Source organism: Palaemon carinicauda, chromosome 3 (genome assembly GCF_036898095.1).
Source record: "Palaemon carinicauda isolate YSFRI2023 chromosome 3, ASM3689809v2, whole genome shotgun sequence".
Lineage (NCBI taxonomy): Eukaryota > Metazoa > Arthropoda > Malacostraca > Decapoda > Palaemonidae > Palaemon > Palaemon carinicauda.
This window is the reverse complement of record NC_090727.1, coordinates 128,652,756-128,675,598: the sequence shown is the minus strand read 5'-3', so window position 1 is coordinate 128,675,598 and position 22,843 is coordinate 128,652,756. Positions and strand designations below refer to the sequence as shown.

The following is a 22,843-nucleotide window of genomic DNA, read 5'->3' as shown; positions in this document are numbered from 1 at the left end:
ATATGACGGGCTCAATGTTAATTAACTTCGGTTCCAAGTAAGGACCGCCTACTATTAGGAAAGGTCGCATATAAACAAACATAAAAATTAATTTTTATAAGTTTATAATAAATGGAAAGTTAATCGAAGAGGCCTATAAATGGCGGAGAGATATAAAATAAATCTATAACTTTGTTAAGCAAAATTACCAAAAACCTAAACACACTTCCGTCTAAGGGAAGGGTGGGTCATAAAAAGTGAGAGTGAGTCTATACTCTCTTCGACACCAACACTTCCGTCTAAGGGAAGGGTCGGCCATTTAAAAGTGAAAGAGAGTCCATACTCTCTTCGTCACCATAATAAAATCTATCCAAAATGAGTTCAAGTTTTGAAATGAAGATAAAAACCCCTGCATAGCGAAAGCTCAAAACTGGAATAGTGTACTTCACCAAAAAGTTGTGAAAACAAATCCAGTTAGGGACGGCGTATTAGTAGGTCTTGCCGGAGGCACGACAGAGGAAAAATTGAGTTTTTGTTGACAAGAAGTACTTGAGTACCTGCTCACAGATGGCGCTGTTGTGTACACCCCCACCTGTATAGCGATCGCTGGCGTATCCCGACCTTAGATTTCTGTCGGGCAACAGAGTTGACAGCTACATGATCATCGGGTAAGATTAATATTAAAAAAAAATAATTTTTATAGCATTTTTTTGCAAGGACGTACCGGTACGTCCATGGGGGTAAAGGGATGGCTTTTGTGAAACGTACCAGTACGTTCTTTGGGGGTAAAAGGGTTAAGATAATAAGATAACAATAATCATAGAGTATTAGAAAATACCAAAGTAATCCACCTACCTCAAATAGCTCATTTTCTCTCAATGCTCTGCAACTCATAACAACGCCGTTGTTGAACTCGTCGAGAGGACGCCGTCTTTCCGCAGTCCTCGAGCTATTGGAGAGCTTCACGAGAGTGCCGCACTTATCGTGAAACCTGAGACGGTCTTGCGCGGAAGAATAATTGATCATGTTGTCCGCATTGCTCGGATTGTTGTTGAGGTTTTGACTATTACCCCCCACACCATTTCCACTACCCACCCCTCCACTATTGTTGTTGTTGGGTGCTGCGTTGCTGTTTACATTATTGCTACCGATTCCACCGACCGCACCGCCGCACATGTAACCCGAGAGAGAACCGTTACTAGAGGGAATGTTATTACAATTATTTGTTAACGTCTGCGTGTTGTTTGTTAACGTCTGCGTGTTGTTTGTTAACGTCTGCGCGTTGTTGGTACAACAGTTGTTTGGTACGGTTGGCACAGCCGTGTTCACAGCATCCGAAGTTCTCGTAGGAGAAGGATTATTGTTCGATTCACTGACATCACAACTACTCTCCCTCCCGTCTCTCTCATCGTGCAAGACATTGCTGTCGCTGTTGGACATCAAACTATTTGCAATACTTATGTTGGCCACGTGATTGTTCAGCGCACTGCACGTGACGAGAGGGGCGCCCGCAGCAGCCTGTTCCAGGATCGAATTAAGATGGTTGAGGTCGGCTTGAGGGTTGAGGTGGTTCAGGTCGGGCTGAGAATCTAATATGTTGGAATCTCTCATCGATGACACTTCGCTGATGGAATCTTCATCTAGAGTATCTAGAAAAGGAATGAAGAATGTTACTCCAATGTGTGTGAAGAGAAAATTAACCCTTTTACCCCCAAGGTATGCTGAACTTTCAAGCAAATTTTGCTCTATCTTTTTTTTAAATTGCTCTAACAACCTTAATTTTTGTCATAGAGAAGTCAGGTTAGACTCATTCTTTTGGAAAATGCCTGAAGTTTCTCATAAAGTTACCAAAAATATGCAGAAACATTTAGATAACAGTGTTTTGCAAGAACGTACCGGTACGTCCATTGGGGGTGAAAGGGTTAATGGCTGAGAGGAATATACTGTACGACAAATAAAAGGAAAGAGGAACCCATATATTCTAGAAAATATACAAATGTTATCAAATGAAATTAAAATAACAAAAACCAATGCATTTGAAAGCACAAAACTGAAAGAATATTTAGCATTGACTCATATTTGTAAATTGGAGAAGGTTAGGAAACGTAATCAGACAGGATGAAAGATCATTTCAACTAAATGTTTGTAGATATGGAAGAACAATGACAGCCAGTGACCAAACGAGCGTCTATAGAAAATTCTGAAATAGCACTCGATAAAATAAATGCACAACTCTCTTTACACCTAACCTACTACTGGGAAACTCTTTAGTAGAATCTTCATAAAGAGAAACTTAACACAAATGACCTCAACTACTTCATTCCCCATAAACAATACCTAGAAAAAACTAACATATGGACAATGAAACAATGTACGAAGTAAAACTGCACTTCTCCATCTATTTATAATTTAGTTTGCTGCTTTGGCTTTGGTAATCATCTCCTCATTTTCATTTTACTCACTTTTTTTAATTAAAAATGATAGGAATCTTTATTGTGAGAGCTTACTAGTTGGAGGTTCTTCAGAACAAGTTCCATGACAATGTATTGTACTGTGTACGCATCTGCAATATCCATCCATATACCAAGGCACTTCCCCCAATTTTGGGGGGTAGCTGACATCAACAAGAAACAAAACAAAAAAGGGGACCTCTACTCTCTATGTTCCTCCAGCCCAACCAGGGACTCAGCCGAGTTCAGCTGATACTGCTAGGGTGCCACAGCCCAACCTCCCACATTTTCCACCACAGATGAAGCTTCATACTGCTGAGTCCCCTACTGCTGCTACCTCCGCGGTAATATACAGTAGTAATAATGCTAATGAAAGCAGCAAATAAAATACTTATCCCAAGTTATGCAACTAACTTCTGCACATTACAATCTTCTTTACCTATATTTCTCAGTTATTCTGGGTATAATCATAAATGGATTTGAGTTGAATGCACTACATTATCATATGTCATCAAGTTTGATAATGAAGCGTCAGTCAAATTATATGGGACATCATTATACACTTCTTGGCATAAAAGTACTCACTAGAATCAGGTGTTGAGGGCGCCGTAAGTGTCACTTGTGCACACTTCCCATACATGTCTACAACCGCGTACAGGATCTGGGGTAGGTTGCCGGCCGCAACACCTTGGCAATCTCCATTGACGTAAAACTTGAGGTCGCCCTAAAATGAATATAGTACACCTTGTTAAGAGTGATTGCTTTCAATTTTAAGTACGTACATTTATTTTTCATACATAGTGCGTAGTAAAAATGTACACTATCATGCCATGTAACTAATCCCAAAACTCAAATAATAAATAGAACAAATGCCATTTATACCTGTGATGTCCTCATGACACCAACTCTATCTCCCTCTACCAGCTTGTCGAGGTCGCACCCGTAAGCCTCGTGCAACGAACGTCCATCGCGCAACACTCCTTGCCCTAACATAATCTGGAAGGAAAATATGCTATTTTATCATTTCTCTACAAAGTTTATTACACAGCACAATGACATGTAACAGCCAAATACAATTGAATATCCGAGTCACTCTGAACAAGGTATGAGTTTTCTTTCTCTGCTCCTATACCAATAGATTCATTAACTGATAAAAATATATAAACTGATTTCACACATAAGAGGCTATTAACCCTTTTACCCCCAGGGCTATTTGGAACTTTCCAACCCTTAACCCCCAGGGGTTATTTTTTTTTCAAGCACATTTTGCAGTATATTTTTTTTAAATTGCTCTAACAGCCTTAATTTTTGTCATAGAAAGGTCTGGTTGGTCTCATTCTCTTGGGAAATGCCTGAAGTTTCTCAAATAAATTATCAAAAATATGCAAAAAAAAATGTAAATGGCAGTTTTTTGCAAGGACGTACCGGTACATCCATGGGGGTAAAGGGATGAGTTTTGTGAAACGTACCAGTACGTCCTTTGGAGGTAAAAGGGTTAAGTGTACATTTTACTAAACTTCTTTGTCAAATCAGTCAAACAAGTTTAGATTTTAAAAGGTCTCATATCTCGCAGTTTCTGGTATAATTACCAACTGATACAAGTAGAAATCCTTTTCTGTCAATGCCATGTACTTATATTCAGATGGGTCTCATGCAAGAAAGATTGAACATTCTTACTACTAAAGTGTCCTCGTTAATGTGAAAACAAAACCATTAATTTAACATTCTGCGACACACTTACAGAATTATGGAATACAGTAAAGAATCCTAATCTTGTCCACCTAATGTTTCACAAGAGCATCCTCATTTCATTTTTAATTCTGTAATGTTTACAGTGTTTAGGATACTTTACAAAACTTTAGTCAAGCATCACTGAATCAACAATGAAATGAAAGATCTTTCACATTTACACATTGGCTTTGTAAAGAGCCTGGTGCTTGCGACGCAGTTATAACTATTCCTGTTGACTTCTTGAAAGTTGTTAATTTTCACCAGAGTTAGTTAGAATTATGCAGTCTTTACTAAAATTGCTGTAACCACGAATACGAGAACATGGTTTGGACACGTACAATAGGTGGATGACAGCAGTCAAACCAGACTAATAAAGCTCAGGATTAGGTTGAAAAAGTGGTAGGCTATCACACTATCACAACATAAAGGCATTGCTGAAAACCTGTACTACATATACCAAAGGCACTTCCCCCAATTTTGGGGGGTAGCCGACATCAACAATGAAACAAAACAAAAAGGGGACCTCTACTCTCTACGTTCCTTCAGCCTAACCAGGGACTCAACCGAGTTCAGCTGGTACTGCTAGGGTGCCACAGCCCAACCTGGATAATGTGGGAGGTTGGGCTGTGGCACCCTAGCAGTACCAGCTGAACTCGGTTGAGTCCCTGGTTAGGCTGAAGGAACGTAGAGAGTAGAGGTCCCCTTTTCGTTTTGTTTCATTGTTGATGTCGGCTACCCCCCAAAATTGGGGGAAGTGCCTTTGGTATATGTACGTACATGGAAGAATTCTAGCAGAAAGTGTAAGATAGAATGGAGTGGTGAGAAGTCATTGCACATCTAACTGTAAAAAAGGGAAAAGCCACAAAAAGACATACCCATGTTCCACCCCTCAGGTCTGTAGCTGTGATTGGGATGTCGATGACGTCTGGGTTGCATACCGTCACGCCAATTTCGATGCTGCCACTCCAAGTATTTAGCTGGAAAAGTAAAACACTGGAATATGAGATTTGTCTCTCTTTGCCAAAATAAAATCTATCGCTACATCCAGTTTTACCTTGCGAGTAGGTGACAAGTCATGATGTCCATCATTCGTAAATCTACAAGTATAAATAATAACTAATATCAATACATGTAATTAAAGATACAATGTTCAATATTATATAGATACAATGGCTAGCACAAAGACTTGAAAATAATAACACATTCTTTAGCATGTACGGTTTTGTACATTTGTTCTTCTACTGTATTTATTAACCCTTTTACCCCCAGGCTATTTGGAACTTTCCAACCATTAACCCCCAGGGGTTATATTTTTTCAAGCACATTTTGCAGTATATTTTTTTTAAATTGCTCTACCAGCCTTAATTTTCGTCATAGAGAGGTCAGGTTGGTCTCATTCTCTTGGAAAATGGCTGAAGTTTCTCAAAAAATTATCAAAAATATGAAAAAAAAAATTTGTATAGCATTTTTTTGCGAGGACGTACCGGTACGTCCATGGGGGTAAAGGGATGAGTTTTGTGAAACGTACCAGTACGTCCTTTGGGGGTAAAAGGGTTAAGTTTCTTGTTTCCTTTCTATAATTTCATGCATTTTAGTGTAAATTTTCCACAAAATTGTTTTGAATGAGTGATTTCTGGAATCTGGAACAGATTAAACCCATTTGCATTCATTCCCGAGGGAAATATTCCTTCTGTATTCAAGCAAACTGGTGTTTGAATGGCATTCTAGAACTAATCAAGTTCAATCTCTGGGCTATCTCTTGCCTGAGGGCACACTCGGACACACACTTCTATCTTATTTCTCTTGCTCTTGTTTGTTTTAAAGTTTTTACAGTTTATATATAAAAGATATAATGTTATTGTTCTTGAAATATTTTATTTTGATTATTTATTACTTCTCTTGTAGCTTATTTATTTCCTTTCATCCCTGGGCTACTTTTCCCTGTTGGAACCCTTGGGCTTATAGCATCTTGCTTTTCCAATTAGGGTTATAGCTTGGCTTGTAATAACAATAATAATAATATGTTATTTTCATTAGTAAAATAAATTTTTGAATATACTTACCCGATAATCATGTAGCTGTCAACTCTGTTGCCCGACAGAAATCTACGGTCGGGATACGCCAGCGATCGCTATTCAGGTGGGGGTGTACACAACAGCACCATCTGTGGTCAGGTACTCTAGTACTTCTTGTCAACACCACCTCAATTTTTTCCTCGGTCCACTGGTTCTCTATGGGGAGGAAGGGTGGGTCAATTAAATCATGATTATCGGGTAAGTATATTCAAAAATTTATTTTACTAATGAAAATAACATTTTTCAATATTAATCTTACCCAATAATCATGTAGCTGATTCACACCCAGGGTGGTGGGTGAAAACCAGTGTACATGTTAATCAAGAAGCTAAGTATCCCGTATTTTATTTTATTAGTTATTCAAAAATAACATAAAATAAATAAGTACCTGGTAAGGAAGACGACTTAAACCATTACTCTGCCTTTATTAAGTACGTCTTCCTTACTGAGCGTAGCGGTCCTCTTAGGATGCTGAACGACTCTTAGGTGCTGAAGTATAAAGGGCTGCAACCCATACTAAAGGACCTCATCACAACCTTTAACCTCGGCGCTTCTCAAGAAAGAATTGACCACCCGCCAAATCAACAAGGATGTGGAAGGCTTCTTAGCCGACCGTACAACCCATAAAAAGTATTCAAGAGAAAGGTTAAAAAGGTTATGGGATTATGGGAATGTAGTGGCTGAGCCCCCGCCTACTACTGCATTCGTTGCTACGAATGGTCCCAGGGTGTAGCAGTTCTCGTAAAGAGACTGGACATCTTTGAGATAGAATGATGCGAACACTGATTTGCTTCTCCAATAGGTTGCATCCATAACACTCTGCAGAGAACGGTTCTGTTTGAGGGCCACTGAAGTAGCCATAGCTCTCACTTCATGTGTCCTTACCTTCAGCAAAGCAAGGTCTTCTTCCTTCAGATGAGAATGTGCTTCCCTAATCAGGAGCCTGAATAGGTAAGAAACTGAGTTCTTAGACCTTGGAAGAGAAGGCTTCTTGATAGCACACCATAAGGCTTCTGATTGTCCTCGTAAAGGTTATGACCTTTTTAGATAGTACCTAAGAGCTCTAACTGGGCAAAGTACTCTCTCCAGTTCGTCCCCCACCAAGTTGGACAGGCTTGGGATCTCGAACGACTTAGGCCAAGGACGTGAAGGAAGCTCGTTTTAGCAAAAAACCGAGCTGCAAGGAACATGTAGCCGTTTCAGATGTGAAAACTATGTTCCTGCTGAAGGCGTGGATCTCACTTACTCTTTTAGCTGTTGTCAAGCACACGAGGAAAAGAGTTTTTAATGTGAGGTCCTTAAAAGAGGCTGATTGGAGAGGTTCAAATCTTGATGACATAAGGAACCTTAGGACCACGTCTAGATTCCAGCCTGGAGTGGACAACCGACGTTCCTTTGAGGTCTTAAAAGACCTAAGGGGGTCCTGTAGATCTTTGTTGGTGGAAAGATCCAAGCCTCTGTGGCGGAAAACCGCTGCCAACATACTTCTGTAACCCTTAATCGTAGGAGCTGAAAGGGATCTTACGTTCCTTAGATTTAACAGGAAGTCAGCAATCTGGGTTACAGTGGTACTGGATGAGGAAACTGCATTGGCCTTGTACCAGCTTCGGAAGACTTCCCCTTTAGACTGATAGACTCTGAGAGTGGATGTCCTCCTTGCTCTGGCAATCGCTCTGGCTGCCTCCTTCGAAAAGCCCCTAGCTCTTGAGAGTCTTTCGAAAGTCTGAAGGCAGTCAGACGAAGAGCGTGGAGGTTTGGATGTACCTTCTTTACGTGAGGTAGACGTAGAAGGTCCACTCCCAGAGGAAGAGTCCTGGGAATGTCGACCAGCCATTGCAGTACCTCTATGAACCATTCTCTCGCGGGCCAGAGCGGAGCCAACCAACGTCAGCCGTGTCCCTTTGCGAGAGGCGAACTTCTGAAGTACCCTGTTGACAATCTTGAACGGCGGGAATGCATACAGGTCGAGATGGGACCAATCCAGCAGAAAAGCATCCACGTGAACTGCTGTTGGGTCTGGAATTGGAGAACAATACAATAGGAGTCTCTAGGTTATCGAGGTAGCGAACAGATCTATGGTTGGCTGACCCCACAGGGCCCAAAGTCTGCTGCCAACATTCTTGTGAAGGGTTCACTCTGTGGGGATGACCTGACCCTTCCGGCTAAGGCGATCTGCCATGACATTCATATCGCCCTGAATGAACCTCGTTACCAGCGTGAGCTTTCGATCTTTTAACCAGATGAGGAGGTCCCTTGCGATCTAGAACAACTTCCACGAATGAGTCCCTCCCTGCTTGGAGATGTAAGCCAAGGCTGTGGTGTTGTCAGAGTCCACCTCCACCACCTTGTTAAGCTGGAGGGACTTGAAGTTTATCAAGGCCAGATGAACCGCCAACAGCTCCTTGCAATAGATGTGAAGTGTCCTTAGCTCCTGATTCCATGTTCCCGAGCATTCCTGTCCGTCCAAAGTCGCACCCCAGCCCGTGTCTGATGCGTCAGAGAAGAGACGGCGGTCGGGTTTCTGAACAGCCAAAGGTAGACTTCCTTGAGAAGAAAGCTGTTCTTTCACCACGTGAGAGTAGACCTCCTCTCTTCGGAAACAGGAACTGAGATCGTCTCTAGCGTCATGTCCTTTATCCAGTGAGCCGCTAGATGATACTGAAGGGGGGGAGGTGGGGTCTCCCTAACTCGATGAACAGGGCCAGCGATGAAAGTGTCCCTGTTAGACTCATCCACCACCTGACTGAGCATCGGTTCCTTCTCAGCATGCTCTGGATGCAATCTAGGGCTTAGTATATCTTTGGGGTCGACGGAAAAGCCCAAAAAGCTCGACTCTGAATATCCATACCCAAGGAGACAATGGTCTGGGATGGGACGAGCTGGGACTCCTCAAAATTGACCAGGAGGCCCAGTTCCTTGGTCAGATCCATAGTCCATCTGAGAATCTCCAGACAGCGACGACTTGTGGGAGCTCTTAAAAGCTAGTCGTCTGACGGAGCCGGACACAAGATCATAGTACTGCTGCACAGTCTGTGAACTGTCAACCATGGGGAAGCGAGGAAGTACAGTGACAACCCGAAGCTGTCTAGACTGTCTGGGTCGTACAGACAACTCCTTATCGGGTTGCTGAGGTTGCCGCACTGCGTCACAACAAGTCACTTCTGCTGGTTGTTGAACGTCTTCCCAGTGACACACTGACTCCGTAAACAAAAAATCCTCTAACAAGGACTAAGCTTGGACTGCATGTCTTGCAACACAGCTCAAGGTCTATGGGAGCAGGTGTGGTAACAGACGGGGTTAGCGACTGAAGTGGAACCATTACCCTCCCTGGAAGCATGCTATGCTTAAATAAAAGTCCATAGGAGGCTAAGCAGCTAAAGGCTCCTCCCCAAATGACAGAGTCCTCAAGGGAAAATCAGAAGGAGGGAGAATAGCACTTTCTCATCTACAGGAACCATATCCGAGAAAAGCTAAGTTCTCTCAGTGAGGGTTTCACTGGTGCAAAAGCAGCAGACTAGAAGGCAACGTTATGAAACTGCTTGACAGTCTAGTGAGTTGGCAACAACCAAAGATGTGTGACTGAGAAGCATGCGGTAAGGTATGCAGAGCATGCTGTATGCAGAGCATGCTGTATGTAGAGCATGCTGTATGTAGAGCATGCTGTAAGGTAAGCAGAGCATGTTGCATGACGTGCGGCTTATGCTGCATGGGATGAGGCTCATGCTGCATGGGATGAGGCTCATGCTGCATGGTATGAGACTCATGCTGCATGGGATGAGGCTCAAGCTGCAAGGGATGAGGCTTATGCCGCATGCGTTGAGGTACTTCACCTCAGGAAAGGGAAACTCGCCCTGTTGGCAACACTGCATTACTTCATGCATGCTTGCATGGGGTTTTAATATCAACATAAAATTTACATTACATTCATAAATCATGATTCATTTTTGTTTTGAAGATATTTTTGCCATATTTTTGCGATTTTGTTAAAAATATATCGCAAGAAATACATATATATTTTTTTTAAGTAATACGAATAACCTCCATTATCATAATGTTTGTGTAGGCATACATGTATATGTTTAACAAATGCAAGTTATGAAAGTAATGAGGTGTTATTATTGTCATTTGTTATTTCATTAATGACATAATATTGTCTTCAGAGTGCCACCTAGCCACCAACAATAAATGCCCCCCCCAAAAATTATATTGGCCCTGAAGTGGCCCCCCCACTTTCAGAGTCCTAGAATCGCCACTGCGCAAGAGTTGAGGTTGCTGCCTCAAGGATGGTGGAGGTTGCCGCAACGCGAGAGGTTGGTGCATAGCGCTGGTATCTGGCAACTCCCAATGCGGCAGCTCACGCGTGGAGGTAGGTTGAGGAACCTCAACTTCATACGTCTGGCAGGGTGGACTGCGCAGAGGTGGAGTTGAGGTTGCTGCCTCGAGGATGGTGGAGGTTGTCGCACCGCAAGAGGTAGCTGCCTCGAGGATGGAGGAGGTAGTCGCAACGCATTAGGCTCCTACCTCAAGGGTAGAGGAGGTTGCTGCAAAGCATAAGGCTCCTGCCTCAAGTGTTGAGGAGGTTGCCGCGTGGCAAGAGGCTCCTGCCTCAAGGAAAGTGGAGGTTGCTGCACAGAGCTGGTATCTGGCAACTCCCAATGCGGCAGCTCACGCATGGAGGTAGCTTGAGGAACCTCAACAACATACGTCTGGCAGGCTGGACTGCGTAGAGGTGGAGGAGCGCTCGCAGGAGGAGGTGTGTTAACCTTCTCTGCCTGAAACTCCTGCATCAACACCGCAAGCTGAGACTGCATTGTCAGCAGCAAAGACCACTAGAGTTTAAGAAAGACAACAACAAACGGAGCTACTGTCCGTTGAAACTGAGGGTCTAAAACAGCTGGTGCGGCAACAGACGGAGTTACTGTCTGTTGCGATACCACCTTGCCTCTCTGGGAGGTGTGCAGTTGTCGTACTGCAGCAAGTCCGAACTGACTCAGTGCTAATAGCACCACCTAGGAGTTGGACTTGCGCGGAAGGGACCGACTTGCACTTAAAAGCTGCAAGATTGGTCCATGGTTTCTGCGAGAAACCTCTTCCGCAGACGAGGAATAAATGGGCTCTCTCGTCTTTGTGTGGGTGGGGTGATCACGGCGGCTACGTGAGTAGGTTACACCCGAAACCACGGAGGGAAACGTCTGTTCGTCGATCAAGGCCTGCTGAACCCATAAGTCCTTCGACATTACTTCTCCCCTGGGCTTGGGAGCTTGTAAGAGGTCCCAGACTAGGCGAACAACTGGCACGAACAGACGAACCCTCGAACGCAACACTGTAAAACTTTGCGCTTATCACTATCACTTTTGATTTTCTGTTTGCACTTATTTCACTGAACTCGAAACTTTAAGTGGTTTGTACCTGAAACACGCAATTCTATCCTTCATTAAAAGTTAGTAATTGTGAAAACAATATTACAATGTAACAGAAAAACATAATGAAAGATAAATAATTCAGTGGCTGGAAAAGAGATTAAACACTAGATCAAATAAACTACGTTTAAAATCTCTCACCGCATAAAGTCTGAGAACAAGAATAAAACTCTAGAAACGTTTACCTTCTTCCCCTAAAGAGACTAGGGAGAAGAACAAAAACGATAACAACGTTACCCGCTTGAACGAAACGTTTATCCTCCTCTCTCTCCCTCCGTCTCTATCTCTCTCTCTCTCTCTCTTGACTTAGCATCTGAGAGAAGAGCCCAATTATATATATCGTTAAAACATATTATTGTTAAAGGAAAAAAACTGAAAGGTTTCCCAAATAAAAAGTTCCTTATTAGAATAGAACCATTTAAGCTAAGAAAGAATGAACAAAACGCTAGAATCGGTTTACTCTTACTGCAACGTGACACCGTGATAGACTCTCTCTCTATCGTAACGATAGAGCGCAAGTTGAACGTTCTGAACGTCAACAACTGCAGAGACAAAACAAAACGTTAGTTCAACTTTGAAAACAGTACAAGACGATCAAAGAAATTCTTTCAAAAACATTAAAATAGCATAATATGTTAACAGGTAAAAACGAAATGACGGGCTCAAAGTTAATTAACTTCGGTACCAAGAAAAGACCGCCTACTATTAGGAAAGGTCGAATATAAACAAATATAAAAATTAATTTAAATAAGTTTATAATAAAAGGAAGTTAATCAAAGAGGCCTATAAAAGGCGGAGAGATATAAAATAATTCTATAACTTTGTTAAGCAAAATTAAGAGAGTCTATACTCTCTTCGACACCAACACTTCCGTCTAAGGGAAGGGTCGGCCATTTAAAAGTGAAAGAGAGTTCATACTCTCTTCGTACCAAAATTAAATCAAAAATTAAATCAAATTAATTCCAAAAACTTGCTAAGCTAATGATATAGCTTCCTGAATAGCGAAGGCTAAACTCTAGAGCAAATACATCACCAAATCGTGAGCAATAACTCCAGAATCAACAGCGTATCCATGTAGGTCTAGCCGGAGGCACGACAGAGGAAAAATTGAGGTGGTGTTGACAAGAAGTACTAGAGTACCTGACCACAGATGGCGCTGTTGTGTACACCCCCACCTGAATAGCGATCGCTGGCATATCCCGACCGTAGATTTCTGTCGGGCAACAGAGTTGACAGCTACATGATTATCGGGTAAGATTAATATTGAAAAAATAATAATAATAATAATAATATCGAGGTAGGAGACCCTCTTTTAGGCAGGTTGAGTTAAAAGTAATGGCTGCATCGGCAGAGTTTATTTTCTTATCCAATTTTTCTATTTTCCGGATAATTCTCTTCTCTAGAGCGCTGCAATCAGCCAGCAGACTTTAAAAATTCATCAGCCAGGTGAATGACAAAATCGGGAAGACTTCTCAAGTATATTCTAGAGAAGAGAATTCTCTAGAGAAGAGAATTATCCGGAAAGTAGAAAAATTGGATAAGAAAATAAACTCTGCTGATGCAGCCATTACTTTTAACTCAATAATAATAATAATAATAATAATAATATCACTGTACACTGGTAGACTATTGGTAACATTCTCGTCCCACAATCTGTGAGATGGGAGTTCAAGCCCTCCTCTAGTCAGATAGTTCCTAATGTTTCCAACCTCACCACCCTTGTGAATAGGGATGAAGGGTTTGGGGGTGTCGAATCATTTGCAGCAATTGCCTTGCCATTCCTGGTCCTAACTTGTGTGGAGAGTGGGCTAAGATGCTAATGACATGTATATCAGGTTGGTCTCTGTGACATTGTTCCTTGCCTTTGATATTCATGAGCAACCTGTAAATCTTTATTGGAAGTTCTGGGAATTTAGTTTGCCACAAGTGTCTAGGACCAAGATTCAAAAAAAAGTTAAGGGGAAATTCCTCAATTACTGTGGCATCAGGAAAATTAAATCCATTAAAAAGACCCACCAACAGAAGTCTTCGCAGCATTTATTCTTCCTTTTCCTCTTCCTCCATTTTTTTGAGAATAACCATTTGACCGTCCAACTCGATAACTTTCGTCTTACTTTATACCTCTCACTTTGGAGCCAATCCTTGTGACCAGTCCTACATAGCATTACAATAAAATGCCAACAAAACTCTCGGAAGGTGGTTGGTACCTTTGGTGATATCGAAACATCAATTAAATATTGCATTGGTGTAAGTTCATTAAATTAGAGATCACCTAACTGTGTGGTGGTGGATGGCAGGAACCTGATCTTGATAAATTTTAACACGTCCATTCGGTCATCTTCTATGGCTGCATGATGGAAACTTGTACATTAGGTCATCTTCTATAGCTGGAGGATGGCCAGGAGCTTTGTCTATAAGTAACAAAGCTTGGAATGGGAATTTCTTGTCCATAAGGTACTTTTTGACCTCAGGACCAAAAACTTCATGAACCCCTCCCACAAAAAATATGCGGGTCACCCAAGCCTTGTCCTTTGACCTTCAAATGACATTCAGTTACTTCTGTATTGCTTACTTTTTAAAGGCTTGTAGACTCTCAAAATGATACACCAGGAGAGGTTTACTCTTGTAAACCCAGCTGGCATTACCCCAGAATGGCTTGTGACCAGAAATGGCCTATCTTATGCAGTAACACATCTTCCAGAAGAGAGCAGTCTCGTCACAATTGAACACTTGCTGTGGCATGTTATACTCAGAATCAATGGACTTTTCTATTGTACGACAAATGCCCCCACAGTATTCACATTGTCTTGTAGCCTCACTATGTCGCACAATGCTATGGATGCCTCTTCATTTGAAGTTCTCAAACCAGCAACGGCCCACTTTGAACGTTCCTTTTTCTTGGTCTGCTGACGTACCTGGCTCAATTTTCGAAGGGCTGCATACAAAAGCTTGGCTTTTTCAATTATCATATCTCCTGCTATATTATTTATATTCCTATAGGTGTATCTGCTGAGTCATCATCAGCCATTGCCTGGCCCTCCTTGGCCCTAACTTGGGTGGAGAGGAAGCTTGGGCGCTGATCATACGTCAGCCTCTAGGGCATTATCCTGCTTGATAAGGCAATGTCACTATACCTTGCCTCTGCCATTCACGATAAACCATTAAACCAATTTGAGTTTTTACGCTCTTATACCGATTTACTCATAAACCACGGTATTACTGTAATCTAATATGATCTACTACCTGGTTTTTCAGAAAATTCATTAATGAATTTGCATGGTTGCGCATTTAGTATTAATGAATTTGCATGGTTGCGCATTTAGTATTATTATTATTATTATTATTTGCTAAGCTACAACCCTAGTTGAAAAAGCAGGATACTATAAGCCCATGGGCTCCAACAGGAAAAATAGCCCAGTGAAGAATTGAAGAATGGACAAGAGGAATAAAATATTTTAAGAAGAGTAACAACATTAAAATAAAAACTATATAAACTTTAAGAAAAGAGGACGAGAAATCACATGGAATAGTATGCCCGAGTGTACCTTCAAGCAAGAGAACTCTAACCCAAGGAGGTGGAAGACCATAGTACAGAGGCTATAGCACTACCCAAGACTAGAGAACATTGATTTGATTTTGGAGTGTCTTTCTCCTAGAAGAGCTGCTTACCATAGCTATGGAGTCTCTTCTACCCTTAGCAAGAGGAAAGTGGCCACTGAACAATTACAGTGCGGTAGTTAACCCCTTTGGGTGAAAAAGAATTGTTTGGTAATCTCAGTGTCATCAGATGTATGAGATCAAAGGAGAATATGGAAAGAATAGGCCAGACTATTCGGTGTATGTGTAGACAAAGGGAAAATGAACCACAACCAGAGAGAAGGATCCAATGTAGTACTGTCTGACCAGTCAAAAAATGCCACAACTCACTGGTGGTAGTATCTCAATGGGTGGCCAGTGCCCTGGCCAACCAACTACCTTCACACATTAAGCATGAAGACCAGAAATTATAGACTAAGACCATAACAGTGGAGGGGTAATAACTTTGAACACAAAAATAAATATGTACCCGGTACGTTATAACTAATACAATACGATTTCAATTCCTTCATCAGGTTAAGGGTATGCATACACGGTCAAACCTTACATGGCAATGTACCTAACAGGAATGAATTCAGTGTCGGTACCTGTCAGTACCTTGAAAAATAAGGATTTTCAACACTTGTCACTGTCAACATCATAAAAAAAACACCTAAAACACACCACGCATCCCTCTAATTTTCTGCAAAATTAATAATGGTTACCTATGTAATTTTACACTGCATCCTAGGGCATAGCACCGGACCCCCACAAAAACTCCGCAAGTAGCAACAAGGCACCTTAGGTTAGGTTGTATCCCTGTTTGTTTCCCCTAAGAGAGATGGCAGAATAACAAATTATTTGCTTCTAAACCAATGATGATATACAGCACAAATAACATCATCATCATCTCCTACGTTTATAGATGCAAAGGGCCTCGGTTAGATTTCGCCAGTCGTCTGTATCTTGAGATTTTAAATCAATTCTTCTCCAGACCAATGAATATTTTAGTAAACTCAATGACAAATTCAACAGAATATAATATAATTCACCAAAATATTTTTTATATAAAAATGTTATTTTCATTAGTAAAATAAATTTTTGAATATACTTACCCGGTGATCATATAGCTGTCAGCTCTGCTGCCCGACAGAAAAACCTAAGGACAAAATACGCCAGCGATCGCTATACAGGTGGGGGTGTACATCAACAGCGCCATCTGTCGAGCAGGTACTAAAGTACTCCATGTCAACACAGAACCAATTTTCTCCTCTGCCCACTGGGTCTCTATTGGGGAGGAAGGGAGGGTCCTTTAATTTATGATCACCGGGTAAGTATATTCAAAAATTTATTTTACTAATGAAAATAACATTTTTCAATATTAAACTTAGCCGGTGATCATATAGCTGATTCACACCCAGGGGGGTGGGTAGAGACCAGCATTATGTATTACATTAAGAGCTAAGTATTTTGTATTCCATTTTAGCAGTTATTCAAAATAACGAACATAAAATCAATAAGTACCTGGTAAGGAAGACGACTTGAACAATTACTCTGCCTTTTTAAGTACGTCTTCCTGAGCCTCGCGATCCTCATAGGATGCTGAGCGACTCCTAGGAGCTGAAGTATCAAGGGTTGCAACCCATACTAAAGGACCTCATCAAAACCTCTAATCTAGGCGCTTCTCAAGAAATGACTTTGACCACCCGCCAAATCAAGTAGGATGCGAAAGGCTTCTTAGCCTTCCGGACAACCCAAAAACAAAAATAAAACATTTGTAGAGAAAGATTAAAAAGGTTATGGAATTAAGGAATTGTAGTGGTTGAGCCCTCACCCACTACTGCACTCGTTGCTACGAATGGTCCCAGAGTGTAGCAGTTCTCGTAAAGAGACTGGACATTCTTAAGATAAAAAGACGCGAACACTGATTTGCTTTTCCAATAGGTTGCGTCGATTATACTTTGCAGAGATCTATTTTGTTTAAAGGCCACTGAAGTTGCGACAGCTCTAACTTCGTGTGTCCTTACCTTCAGCAAAGCTTGGTCTTCCTCATTCAGATGGGAATGAGCCTCTCGTAATAACAGTCTGATAAAATAGGATAAAGCATTCTTTAACATAGGCAAAGATGGATTCTTAACTGAACACCATAAAGCTTCAGACGGGCCTCGTAAAGGTTTTTAAATAGAACTCAAGAGCTCTTACAGGACATAAGACTCTTTCTAGTTCATTTCCAACCATGCGATAAGTTTGGAATATCGAACGATATTGGTCAAGGCCGAGAAGGCAGCTCGTGTTTGGCTAGAAAACCAAGTTGTAGAACATGTAGCCGTTTCGGATGAGAATCCGATGTTCTTGCTGAAGGCATGAATCTCACTGACTCTTTTAGCTGTGGCTAAGCATATCAGGAAAAGAGTCTTAAAGGTGAGATCTTTCAGGGAGGCTGATTGTTGCGGTTCGAACCTGTCTGACATAAGGAATCTTAGTACCACGTCTAAATTCCAACCAGGTGTAACCAAACGACGCTCCTTCGTGGTCTCAAAAGACTTAAGGAGGTCCTGTAGATCTTTATTGTTGGAAAGATCTAAGCCTCTGTGACGGAAGACTGATGCCAACATGCTTCTGTAACCCTTGATAGTGGGAGCTGAAAGAGATCGTTCTTTCCTCAGATATAAGAGAAAGTCAGCTATTTGAGTTACAGAGGTACTGGTCGAGGATACGGATACTGACTTGCACCAGTTTCGGAAGATTTCCCCCTTCGATTGGTAGACTCTAAGGGTGGATGTTCTCCTTGCTCTAGCAATCGCTCTGGCTGCCTCCTTCGAAAAGTCTCTAGCTCTCGAGTGTCTTTCGATAGTCTGAAGGCAGTCAGACGAAGAGCGTGGAGGCCTTGGTGTACCTTCTTTACGCGTGGCTGACGTAGAAGGTCCACCCTTAGGGGAAGTGTTCTGGGAACGTCTACTAGCCATCAAAGTACCTCGGTGAGCCATTATCTCGCGGGCCAGAGGGAAGCAACTAGCGTCAACCTTGTCCCTTCGTGAGAGGCGAACTTCTGCAGTACCTTGTTGACAATCTTGAACGGAGGGAATGCATATAGATCTAGATGTGACCAATCTAGTAGAAAGGCATCTATATGAACTGCTGCTGGGTCCGGGATTGGAGAGCAAAATATTGGGAGCCTCTTGGTCATCGAGGTTGCGAAGAGATCTATGGTTGGCTGGCCCCAGGTGGCCCAAAGTCTCTTGCATACATCCTTGTGGAGGGTCCATTCTATTGGAATTATTTGTCCCTTCCGACTGAGACAATCTGCCATGACATTCAAGTTGCCTTGGATGAACCTCGTTACTATTGAAATGTCTAGACCTTTTGACCAGGTGAGGAGGTCCCTTGCGATCTCGTACAATGTCAGAGAGTAGGTCCCTCCTTGCTTGGAGATGTACGCCAAAGCCGTGGTGTTGTCCGAGTTCACTTACACCACTTTGCCTTGAAGGAGAGACCTGAAGCTTTTCCAGGTCAGACGTACTGCCAGTAGCTCCTTGCAGTTGAAATGCATTGTCCTTTGACTCGAGTTCCATAATCCCGAGCATTCCCTACCGTCTAATGTCGCACCCCAGCCTACGTCCGATGAGTCCGAGAAGAGAACGTGGTTGGTAGTCTGAACAGTCAGGGGAAGACCCTCTCTAAGGTTAATATAGTCCTTTCACCAAGTCAGACAAGACTTTAATAACTTTCCGGAAACCGGGATCGAGACCGCTTCTAGCGTCTTGTCCTTTTTCCAGTGAAAATCTAGATGGTAAAGAAGAGGACGGAGGTGTAGTCTTCCTAGTGACACAAATTGATCCACGGATGACAGTGTCCCTACCAGACTCATCCACAGCCTGACTGGGCAGCGTTCCTTCTTCAGCATCTTCTGGATGGATAGCAGGGCTGGGGGCTGATCGTCTTGTTCAGCAACGTCCTCATCAGAGGGTTCCTCATCCGAAACTGATGAGGAAACGGCAACGGAGTGGGCAACGTCTGACTCGCTGAATCCGGTCGCACTGGTGGATGCGTGACGGAGCCGGACGCAATATCATGGCACTGCTGCACAGTCTGTGAACTGTCAACAACCATGGGTGCGCGAGGAAGTACAGCGTCAACCCGAAACTGTCAAGACTGTCTGGGTTGTGCAGTCAACACCCTACCGGGTTGCTGAGGTTGACGCACTGCGTCACAACAAGTCACCTCTGCTGGTTGTTGAACGTCTTCCTAGTGACACTGAACGTCAACAACCACCTCCGAGCGTCGCTTAACGTCAACGTGCGACTGGCAACCCACACTGGGTCGCATCGGTGGAGGAACCACCTCAACTGGCAGACGCGAGTAGGATACCTCAGCGTCAACAGGGCGCACAACCCACCGGTTGGAAGGTTGTTGGCCAGAAGGTTCTTCTCCGTATTAAAGTCCTCTATCAAGGACACAAGCTTGGACTGCATGTCTTGCAGCAAAGCCTATTTAGGGTCTACGGGAGCAGTTGTGGCAACAGACGGGGTTAGCGACTGAGGCGGAACCATTTACCATCCCTGGAAGCCTTGTTATGTGTGACATAATAGTACAGCCAAACTTCAAAGGCTCGCAAAAGTTGAGAAGTTGACCTGTAAACAACTTGGAGTGTCTCCTGGCTAGGCGCCAGGGCGAGTCTACCAGAATTGAGAAGTCTATCTGGGCAGAGGCATGAACTCCCAAGCCGAGAACTTCTCTCGTGTCCTATCAGACTCTCGCTCTATAAGCCAGTTTAAAAGAAGGGAAATCAAAGGCTGTATCCCTAAAACTCCTCCTGGTGCAAAAACCAGTCGCCTAGCCAACGTAACGCTCTCTAGGAGAGCGAGAGAGCACTAGCTTAACAACAACGGCTTCGAAGTAGCTAGGCCTAGTGTAAGTTCTGACGTTAGGCGAACGAGGAGCAGCAGTTACAAGATCCGGACGAAGATCCTTAAAAAATCATCATGATTTAATTAAAGTCCATAGGAGGCTAAGCAGCTTAAGGTTCCTCTCCAAAAGACAGAGTCCTCAAAGGAATATCAGTAGGAGGGAGAACAGCACTTTCTCATCTACAGGAACCTTGTCCGAGAAAAGCTAGGTTATCTCAGTGAGGGTCTCACTGGTGCATTAGCAGCAGACCAGAAGGCAACGTTATGTAACTGCTTGACAGTCTGTGAACTGTCAAAAACTGAACTGTCAACCACAACAGGTGCGTGAGGACATACAGCACTAGTGCATTAGTAGCAGACCAGAAGGCAACGTCATGTAACTGCTTGACAGTCTGTGAACTGTCAAAAACTGAACTGTCAACCACAACAGGTGCGTGAGGACATACAGCACTGGTGCATTAGTAGCAGACCAGAAGGCAACGTCATGTAACTGCTTGATAGACTGTGAACTGTCAACCACAACGGGAGCGTGAGGACATACAGTGTTCACTCGAGACTACTTTGACTGTCTATACTGAGCAGTCAAAACAACTCCAGAATGCGGAGGTTGACGCACCGCGTCAAAACACGGCAGCTTAACTCCACCCTCCTGTTGTTGTGGTAGCACACGAACATCAACGGAGGGTTCCATGCGTCTGTGAACGTCAGCATGCGTCTGGCAGGGTCGACTGCGCATGGGTGGAGGAGCTCTCACAGCTGGAGTGTGGGAGCAGGCAGCCTCAGCGTCTGCTGGGCGCACAACCGTGGTAGGTTGTAGGCTAACGGGTGCAGCGTCAACCTTCTCCGCACGATACTCCTGCATAACAGCAGCTAACTGAGTCTGCATAGACTGCAGCAAAGACCACTCAGGGTCTACAACAGCTGGTGCGGCAACAGACGGAGTTACTGCCTGTTGCGGTACCGCTTTGCCTCTCTAAGGAGGTGAGCAGTCGTCGGAAGACTGCAGCGAGTCCGAACTGACCCAATGGCTACAACTGGGCCGTTGGACTTGCGCGGAAGGGACCGACTTGCACTTAATAAGCTGCGAGACCTTGGTCCATGGTTTCTTACGAGAAACCTCTTCCGCAGACGAGAAGTAAATGGGCTCTCTCGTCTTTGTGTGGGTGGGGCGATCTTGGGTAGATACGCCCGAAACCACGGAGGGAAACGTCTGTTCGTTGATCAAGGCCTGACGAACCCATAAATCGTTCGACATTACTTCTCCCCTGGGCTTGGGAGCTTGCAAGAGGTCCCGGACTAGGTGAACGACAGGCACGAACAGACGAACCCTCGGACGCAACACTGTAACACTTTGCGCAAATCACTTTATCACTTCGATTTTCTGTTTTGCACTTATTTCACTGAAATCGAAACTTTTACTGATTTCTACCTGAAACACGCAATTCTACCCTTCATTAAAGGGTAGTAATTGCGAAAACAGTCGTATAATGCAGCTCATTAATACTAGCAAAAACAGAAAACATATAAGGATAAAGAATTCAGTGGCTGGGAAAGAGACTAAACACTAGTTCAATTAAACTACGTTTACAATCTCTCACCGCACATAGCCTGGGGACAAGAATAAAACCCTAGAAACGTTTTACCTTCTTCCCCGTACAGCGACTAGGGAGGAGAGTAACGCGAGAACAACGTTACCCGCTTGAACGGAACGTTTTTTCTCCTCTCTCTCCCTCCGTCTCTATCTCTCTCTCTTTCTCTCTTGATTTCGCACCTGAGAGAAGAGCCCAATTATATATCGTCAAAAAAACATGTTATATGGCTAAAGGAAAAAACTGAAAGGTTTTCCAAATAAAAAGTTCCTTTAATTTAGAATTTAAACCATTTAAGTTAAGAAAGAATGAACGAAACGTCAGAATCGATTTACTCTTACTGCAAAGTGAAACCGTGATACACTCTCTCTCTATGGTAACGATAGAGCGCATGTTGAACGTCCTGAACGTCAACAACTGCGTAGTCTAAAAAAACTAAACGTTAGTTCATCTTTGAAAACAGTACGAAGACTATCAAATAAATTCTTTCATAAAACATTAAATTTAAAAAGTTTTAAATTCTTTAAAGGCTAAATACGATATAACGGGCTCAACGTTGATTAACTTCGGTTCCAAGTTAGGACCGCCTACTATCAGGAAAGGTCGCAAATAAACAAAACATAAAAATTTCTTATTATATGTTTATAATAAATGGAAAGTTAATCGAAGAGGCATAATAAAGGCGGAGAGATATAAAATATATAGATCTATAACGTGTTAAGCAAAATTACTAAAAACCTAAACACACTTCCGTCTGAGGGAAGGGTCGGCCATTTAAAAGTGAAAGAGAGTCCATACTCTCTTAGTCACCATAATTAAATCTATCCAAAACGAGTTCAAGTTTTGAGATGAAGATAAAACCCCTGCATAGCGAAAGTTCAAAACTAGAATAGTGTACTTCACCAAATAGATGTGAAAACAAATCCAGTTAGTAACAGCGTATTTTAGTAGGTCTTGCCAGTGGCACGACAGAGAGAAAATTGGTTCTGTGTTGACATGGAGTACTTGAGTACCTGCTCGACAGATGGCGCTGTTGATGTACACCCCCACCTGTATAGCGATCGCTGGCGTATTTTGTCCTTAGGTTTTTCTGTCGGGCAGCAGAGCTGACAGCTA

At 42.8% G+C, this 22,843-nt stretch overlaps 1 protein-coding gene across 1 annotated transcript in view; it reads right to left on the bottom strand.

Moving 5' to 3' along the window:
- Nucleotides 1-22,843, bottom strand: part of Neurl4 (neuralized E3 ubiquitin protein ligase 4) — a 94,658-nt gene that overhangs the window by 63,215 nt on the left and 8,600 nt on the right. Inside the window, exons 2-5 of the mRNA XM_068370591.1 lie at nt 5,036-5,137; nt 3,312-3,425; nt 3,015-3,153; nt 835-1,628 (exon numbers count right to left, since the gene is read on the bottom strand). Coding sequence (XP_068226692.1) covers nt 835-1,628; nt 3,015-3,153; nt 3,312-3,425; nt 5,036-5,137 — 1,149 coding nt within the window. The remainder of the gene's footprint in view (nt 1-834; nt 1,629-3,014; nt 3,154-3,311; nt 3,426-5,035; nt 5,138-22,843) is intronic.